The sequence below is a fragment of the Pygoscelis adeliae genome, unplaced genomic scaffold (genome assembly GCF_000699105.1).
Source record: "Pygoscelis adeliae isolate BGI_AS28 unplaced genomic scaffold, ASM69910v1 Scaffold232, whole genome shotgun sequence".
Classification (NCBI taxonomy): domain Eukaryota; kingdom Metazoa; phylum Chordata; class Aves; order Sphenisciformes; family Spheniscidae; genus Pygoscelis; species Pygoscelis adeliae.
This window is the reverse complement of record NW_008824473.1, coordinates 3,223,618-3,232,001: the sequence shown is the minus strand read 5'-3', so window position 1 is coordinate 3,232,001 and position 8,384 is coordinate 3,223,618. Positions and strand designations below refer to the sequence as shown.

Genomic DNA, 8,384 nt, shown 5'->3' with positions numbered 1-8,384 from the left:
GTTCTCAGCCATTGCTTTCAAGCCTGACCTCAGCCCGCCTGCACTGAGTACTCTTAGAGACTAAACCAATGCAATCATCTCATCTGCTGTCTATCGTCCTCCTTTCAGAGGAGCTGCGATTTGCTGCCAGCTTACCCCAGCAGCAGATGATCATGCCCTAGCTTAGTGGTCCGAGCTACAGGTTGGCACTGGGGAGGTGAGCCAGGACCTGTGCATTTCTCAGAGGCTTCCCCCACCCTGCAGACAGGAAAGCATGACGCCTGCTTGCTCGGCATCCTGGCATGCACCCTGCTGCACAGACCAGAGCCCAGCAGAATTCACAAGCTTGTAGCTGTGTGTTTCATTAATGCCTGTTTGCTCTCTGCTTTCTCTTGCTTAGATGTGGACTACTCGGATGAACACTGCCATTTGGTGAGTTCAGTCATTACACTGTTAAGTGGTAGATTTAATACTGAGCTGTATTTGTATCTGTGTAATCTCTCTAATCTCTTCACGACAGATTTTACCAGACTCCGAAGCAAACAAAGATGTGAAAGGAGCAGGTCACAAAGGAAAGCAAAAATTCAAAGTGAAAGAAATGTATCTGACAAAGCTTCTGTCAACCAAGGTAAACTGTAAAGGCCTTATTATGGGGGAGGGCTGATGTTAGGCTTGGCTAGTCTGGCACAACAGAAATAGAAATTAAAGCAGAAATTATGCAGGCTTCCTGCATGTATATCAAATGTTAAATGAAAAGGTAGCCTATAAAATTCACTGTGCTAACTATGGATTATGACCATTTGCAAAGACGGACGCATTTCAGGTTTTCTAATGCTAGAGTTCTAAAATTGTCTGTTACTTGCACTCTCTATCTCCTCAGTAAGACAACCTTTTTTCTCAGGTTAAAGAAAAAAGGTAGTTATTGAGCTTACAGAAAGTGAGTTTTGCCACTGAGTCCCATAGAGCGAGAATGATCCCTTCTGGAGAGGCGGCTTTCAGTCAACAATCTCCTCACTCTCTCCTAGAGTTTGCCCAGCTTAGAGACAACTTTCAAGGCCTGAATTTCACAAAATACTGCCCATGAAATGAAATAATCTTTTAGGGCCTCAAATTAAGCATCCAAAATAACTAGATTAATTTTAAAAACAAGGTCCTTAGGATTTATAATACGAGTACCTAATTTATACAGTGCGCTTTCCTTAGGAATAAACCCTGCTCGCTCCCTCTGGTAATGTCATCGTGTTTCTGACTTACTCAAAAGGGTTATAAAACTCTTTGCAACAGCATATTACTTAAAATATTAATCAGTGCACAACACTGAGAACTGTGCGATACAAGAGACCTGAAGAGATGATGATTATGGCCCTCTTGCATTTAAAAATCTATTAATCATTATTTAATTAGATTGTTGATAGCATCTGAAGTAATTTGGGATGCTACCCAAAGTGAGAGTGAGACTGGTCATTTCTCATTAGCTGTGGAAACTAACATAAGCCCTTAGGAATTGCTGGAATAAACCAGTAATACCTTATGGGGGGAGACTGAAGTACAAAAGAAAAGATCAAGCTCTTAAGAAACAGCCCTTTTAAAGGGCTTTAAATTAATCATCTCCTTCTCCAAAACAGGGTAGTGCTCTGAACAACAGTGCTGTGATATCCTTTACTGTGAAATTCCACCCATGATACATCGTGCACTAAAGGAAATTGCATTGAACCGTGTCTCTCTCCCTCTCGCTCTCTCACCCATACATGCACGCAGACACAACTGCAGTTTGCCACGTGAAATGAACTGGCAAGGAGCACATCAAGGCCCTGGGATACACTTAAATCCTTCTTGTTGAGAGAAGATGGGGCTGAACTGAGCTTCAGAACAGATGTGAAGAAAAAAAGCACAAAACAGTGGTTTGCTTTGTTTGCCTCTACTTATGAATACTCTGTGACAATGTCAGTGAGTCCGTCAGCAACCAAGCCGTTGCTTTTGTGAGCCAAATAGCTTCACTGCTGGATCAGAAATACTCAGTTTTCAGTTCTTCTCTCTCATATTAGTGTCTTCGTATGCCACCCAAAGCTGTTATCCTAGAGTTAGATCAAGCGCCACAGTCGCTTGGCTGTGAAGTGTTGATGAGTACACGTGTTCAACATGTGTCGCAGATGGCACCATGAAGACCAGTGCCCTAGAAAACTGGTTAAACTCCTTTTGCTCACCTCCCTCTTACTTCCAGTCACAAGTTCCAAATGCCTTTAGCAACGGTGCCAACAGTATTCGAAGAGTTGACGTTGTCTTTGTTGGAACGAGTGATTCCTTCCACCTACGATTCATCACAGAGTTCACCACAATTCTCCTGTCGGCAAAGTGATAGGACATGTGACATTAGAAAGCAGCTCGTTATGGTGTATTTGTGGTTTCATTTTTTGTTATTGACTGTCTTGTTTGCCAATAACCTACGGCTTAGATGTTTGCCACAAGCGTATTGTAGTTTCTGTGTGTGGTTGCCTTGGGGCACGCTCAGCTCTCTGAGACAAGAAATCCTGTTCTTTTCTTGCGTAATAATAGCACTGTTCTTTTTCTTACTTTTCAGGTTGCAATTCATTCGGTTGTTGAGAAGCTCTTCAGGAGCATTTGGAGTTTACCCAACAATAAAGCACCTGTCGCCATCAAGTACTTTTTTGACTTTCTGGATGCCCAGGCTGAAAGCAAAAAAATTACTGACCCTGATGTGGTCCATATATGGAAAACCAACAGGTATGCCCATATGATATGCACAGGAGCGCGTGCACTCTCTGAAAATGTAGTTGCAAGGGTGGAACAGGTCACCTGTGATCAGAATAATAAGGTTTTGGCACGTCTGGTTGAAGATGTTGTTTGGCTTTGTGGATCCCAGTAATTTTAGTATATTGATTGGATACTGATACAAACCACCATAGCTTCCAGGACTTCTAAGTCTGCATACTGACCTCACGCTCAGAAGTATCTGCAGGTTGAGAGCATTATTTGAAGATGGAAGGGTGACTGACTGATGTGTTTGTTCTGTGGCCTTTGTTCCCTGATCCCTTTTTTAACATGAATAAGCAGCCCAGAAATGTGCTTCTTTCCATGACCACGGTGCAATTTTAAAGCAGTTGTGCTGCCTGAGTGGTTAAAGATGCTTGTTCTTTCTCTGTCTAGTCTTCCTCTTCGCTTCTGGGTGAACATACTGAAGAATCCCCAGTTTGTCTTTGATATTAAGAAGACTTCACATATAGATGGCTGTTTGTCTGTAATCGCACAAGCTTTCATGGATGCCTTTTCTCTAGCAGAACAGACACTGGGGAAGGTAATGCTGCCCTTCCAACGTTTTGCTAACTTCTCAACCAATGTCTTTTTCAACTGTATAATGATTTAGGGGATGAAGTCCTGGATCTGCTGACATCGGGGGCAAAGCTGTCAGGGGCCTAAGCAAGCTGGGTTTCCATTCCTTGTTGCTCCGTCTCACAAGGCTTTGAAGAATTCACAGGAGTAGACAGATACAGCTACTAGAATGCTGTATTTATAGTTAACTGCTGCTTGTCTTCTCTGCAGTTAGTTTCTGCACAGTGTGTTTATAGAATATGGGGAAGGGGGTGGAAATTGTAAGATTTTAATGACGTTTTAAAGAATTTTCAAACAAAGGTCTTAAAAGTATTAACATTATTTGATAAGTAGTCCAAATTTTGTCTGCCACACACCAATGTTCAGAAAACACACATAGTAAGCTACTGCGAGCTGTAAGAATACTTGAAAGAGCTCTGAAGTTTGAAACAGTTCCTTTCACATGTATTAGCTGCTCCCTTTTTATATGCAAAATTATTTGCTGGAGTAACAAGTCCAGAAATCTTATATTCAAAAGCTCTTTAGTACAGTGTACAAAACTCTGGGGATCAGAAATACTTCACTTTCCCCCAAGGATATTTTCCTTTTCTTTGGACCAAAGCAGGAAGCAGCACCAAGAAAAACAGGCTAGAGATTTTTTAGCCTAAAAATAAATGTATATAAAAATGGACTAATTTCCTATGTGGTCTGCACCAACTGCTCATCTGTTAAAGGTAAATAACAAATAATGTGCTTATTTATCTTATTTTAGGAGTGAAGAGTCATGAAGTAAAACTAATCACATCACTTGCTTGATGGAAAAACTGCAAGTGAGCATGGTCCCTTAGGTTTCCATGCTTAACATCCATTGTGAAGTACAACAGCTCCCATTAGCCATTTGAAAAGGGATGCTGAAACCTGAGAAAGGTTTGCAATGCAGTAAACATCTTGTGGCCTTTTAGTACTAAAATGTATTTGCTTTCATGATTTTTAGCCTTTTATCTTAAAACATTCCTTTAGCCACTTAGAAAACAAACATTTAAATCATTTCATCACACAGCGGAAACAGTAGTGACAAGATATCACATGGTTGTGTCATTTATTCCCCAGAATTTAAACTAGAGCAGTGACAGGAAACTACCAGCCCCCACTTTTACCTTCTGAAAACATGGTTTCCAGGTGGGGCTTCGGCTCCTACCACAAACACCAGCATTTATTTCCTCAGATGAGCCTAAAGCTGCCTGGTAGGTCAGTGCTGACCTGGGTTGTTGAAGCCCTGGGGAAAAAAATAAATCCCTTTGGCTGTGCATGCCTGGCAGCCAGCTCTCCACGCTCCCGAACCCCCGAGCAAAAGGAGCAGTAGGGACCAAAGAGTTTTAGGGGACCCTCCGCCAGGACAGGATCTAGCAAGGCTCTCTGGCGTGTTACCCTGGGGGAACTTTCCACAGCGCTGCTGTATCCTCTATGTAAACAGGGTATCAGCCTCAAGCCCTTTGGTTCAGCTTTCACAATCTTTCAGGTCTGGGGAGCGGTGAGGAGGAAGTAAGGAAGAAAATTATGTCTAAGGGACACACGTTCATCACTCCTGATGCCAATAGAAATAATTATATGGCAACTGTCATGAAACACAATGCACTATTGCTGAGGTCCTGCGTCTGTTCCTCATCTTTATTTCATAACCTTGATTCTTTGCATATAACTACCGCAAAGAGAAATGAGTCACACAGAGAACAGACACAATTAGATGCAATTAACTATGTGGAGGTGGAACCTTAGGAAATCTGTGCTGTGAAAATTGACAAGGCTTCAAATATTTTCTTTTAAGGAAGCACCAACAAATAAGCTTCTCTACGCTAAGGACATTCCACTCTACAAGAAGGAGGTGAAAGCATACTATAAAGCCATCAGGGATCTGCCTCCATTGACCGCTTCAGAGGTTGAAGAATTTCTAACTCAGGAATCTAAGGTATGGTTGAGAAGCGGCAACTTCATTTGCTTTCATGTTAAGTTTTTTAAAAAGGAGAACTATCTGACTGGAACTGTTTTCTGTTTTAGAAACATGAAAATGAATTCAATGAGAAAGTGGCCTTGACTGAAATCTACAGATACATAGTGAAATACTATGATGAGGTAAACACGTCTGCTATTCCTGCTTAACCCCTTGATGTTAACTTGCTTCCTCCTCAGGCTTGAAAGTTGGGCTTGACAAAGTAACCAAGGGCTGGCCTGGTGTGTGACTTATTGGGTGCCACCCCAGAGACAGCCCCTACTCAGTGATGCGGCCACGGCTGAGCTGTGTGGGCCCAGAGCAGTGCAGTCCCCGGGGGCGGCTGGAGCCCCCACCTCCCGGAGGGGTCACCGGCCAAAGGTTTCTAAAGGCACCTTTACTGTCACCACTGTATTTCACAGAGGCAGCGGCAATAAAATTCTCCCTGCAGTTTTGAGAAAGTTCCCATGTAGCCTAGACTTCTTGTTTTACTGTGTTTGCAGAGTATCTGCTAATGCCTGTCACAACTCCTGTGCGTGCGCTCCATTTCCCTGGAGATTCAGAAATCAGATTAGAATGTAGCACCAGGGATCTCGCTTTAACAGTCAGTACAAACACCTCAGCGGAGCAGACTCAGCCTTACAGGAAGAGGTGTCTGCTCCTTTCCCATCATAGCCCTCTTATGCTCTGCTCTAATAGTCTTTCTCTTAAAGAAAAGAAGCTATAGCTTCCAGTCCCTGCTACTGCTAACAAAAGAAATCTTTTCTCAACTGAAAGCACCTGGTCACAGGCTACCTCTAAGCTGCTTTGTAAGAAAATCCCTGCCCTCTGCTTTGCATGATAGGATTCTCCACTCCATTTTGCTCAGCATCCTTAACAGAGGCTGCGTGTGCCTGCGCAGGAACGAAGATAAGAGCCAGCTGGGGTGTGTTGCCTGAAGGCCTCGTTACCACTTCCAGCAGGTTGTCTGGGTCTCCCAGCAACCAGACCTTTCTCTCTTTCCTCCCCAGCAGCACAGCAGCAGCGCTTGCTGTAATCATCCAGCTCTCAGTCACCTGTTAGCTAGCTTACCACTTCTGATCTCTAACATCTCAAATTATCTGGGTTCGGCATCAAATCTTTGCCTCTTAAAAGAAGCTTGGGATGATACTCAGAATGGTGCTACACTTGATTAAGCTCGTTAAAATTGTTGATGCAGGAGACCTCAGAATACTTTCTAATCTTAGTGCCCATTTTTGCTTTTTTGAAGCTAGTGCTGGCTAAACTTACCCCATCCTCAGAAGAAAACCCTTCCTCTGCTCTTCCGCCTCTGGCTTTTGGCTGGGAGCAGCTAAACCTCATTCGTTGTTTGCTGAGACCTCAGTCGCTTTGTAGAGTTGCCAGCAAAGAGTTTTCAAACAGCAGTAGGGCTCCTTCCTATCACCTGGCTTGGTGCCAAGTGGACCAGCTAGAGGAAGAGAGGCAGTTCATTGCCTTCAGTTTACAGGGCAGAGGAAGAGAAATAAAATAACATTTGCAAATCTGCTCTAGGGTAAAACTGGAGTGCTGGCCTTGCCTCACACTTCAAGAGATGAACATGTGTTGGATTTGTTTTGGGTTTTTTGCTTGGCTCTGTCATTCTTTTGTGGAAGTGTTGCAAATCCTGTAATCATAGTGACTTGAAAGGAAAACTACCAAAATAAAGTGTTAAAGTCAGAAAAGAATGTTTACATATAGGCAGGCATTCAGATGGATTTTTCTGCCAGTAGTTGTTGGAATGCAGAAAAGCAGGCTTTAAAAAACAGCAAGTAAAATAAGCACTAAAGAAATTATTCTCTTTTTTGCTAATTGTTAACAGATTGTCAGCAAACTCGAGCGAGAACGGGGGTTTGAAGAAGTCCAGAAACAGCTCCAGCAAGTAAAAGCCTTATTTGATGAAAAGAAAAAATGCAAATGGCTTTGAGCAGAGCACTGACTCACAGCATCACTGTGGGGGATTTTAAATAAGCGCTACTGCTCCCAAAACTGTTTTGACTGACTATATGTACAGGGTTTGAAACATTTGGACACTCTTCTCCACTCTGACCATTCCAAGTAATACCTACGTTTGGGAATGAAGCACGGGCAGGGGTAGGTACTCAAACGTGGGCATGTGAAAGCGAAAACGAGTCTAGCATTGGCAGGGCCGGCATTTTTAGGTACTTTGAACACATGTACCTTTTGGTTCAAAAATACTGCCTAAGTAAGCTTTCTGCTTACTTAAAAAGAAGCTTGCGGGAGATGCGCAAAACACATGGCAAGTTCAGAGTTGCCTGTGTGAACCTGTAAGTTGCTTCGCTCTTTTTTTGAAGAGAGAAAGCTGATGTTTCGCCACATCCTTTCGGCAGCCTTTGCTAACGGTGAGGATGAGCTCCGGCTTCAGAATATGGGTCAGCTGCAGTTTCCTTCCTTCCAGACAAATGTACACTGGTTCCTGTTTGAAAAAAAAAACAGCACCGAAGTGACACTTAGGACAAGTGTGTTTAGCAGAAAAAGTGGGTCTGAAGTTTGAAGTCCAAACGCCACGTGGCAGGACTTCTCTTCCTTAGGTTAGAAATTCCACGTGCAAAGCGAAGCCAACCGCCGAGCAGGGGGGGAGGCTTTTGGAGAAGGGCGCTAGACCGGCATCAGTCTGTGTTTACATTTCTACCTTTCCATCCTTAAAAAAGCTGTGAAACACTTGTGAGCAGCTTCACACGTGAAGCCTCCGTGCAGCTGCACCGCATCGGAACACCGTTGCGATTTGATGAAGCAGCTGACGATGGCTGCACTTTGATGCACAAACCTGTACTCAGGTGCATGATCGGCCCATGCATCAGTGCTGACAGGCCAGGCCAGTCTTGCCATCCGTGTACAAGGGCCTCACAAATCTAAAGCCAGCATATTTTTTTCCAGGTTGTCCACACAAAGGCTTTGTCAGAAGAGGGTTAGTTTAATAACACGTGAGAACAGGAGGGCTGGTGCAATCTCTGCGTCCGTATGAGAAACTGTTTGATACGCACATGAGAGTTAGGGCTGCAGAGGGAGGCAACTGCCTTAGTCCTGCTGGGGTGTTTTTTGAGGCTTGGCCATT

At 43.5% G+C, this 8,384-nt stretch overlaps 1 protein-coding gene across 1 annotated transcript in view; it reads left to right on the top strand.

Moving 5' to 3' along the window:
* Positions 1-7,235, top strand: part of PLXNC1 (plexin C1) — a 69,735-nt gene extending 62,500 nt beyond the window's left edge. The window contains exons 24-30 of the mRNA XM_009321358.1: positions 380-411; positions 500-607; positions 2,558-2,721; positions 3,145-3,292; positions 5,132-5,272; positions 5,362-5,436; positions 7,131-7,235. Of these exons, the coding sequence (XP_009319633.1) occupies positions 380-411; positions 500-607; positions 2,558-2,721; positions 3,145-3,292; positions 5,132-5,272; positions 5,362-5,436; positions 7,131-7,235 (773 nt within the window). The remainder of the gene's footprint in view (positions 1-379; positions 412-499; positions 608-2,557; positions 2,722-3,144; positions 3,293-5,131; positions 5,273-5,361; positions 5,437-7,130) is intronic.
* Positions 7,236-8,384: the final 1,149 nt, after the last annotated feature.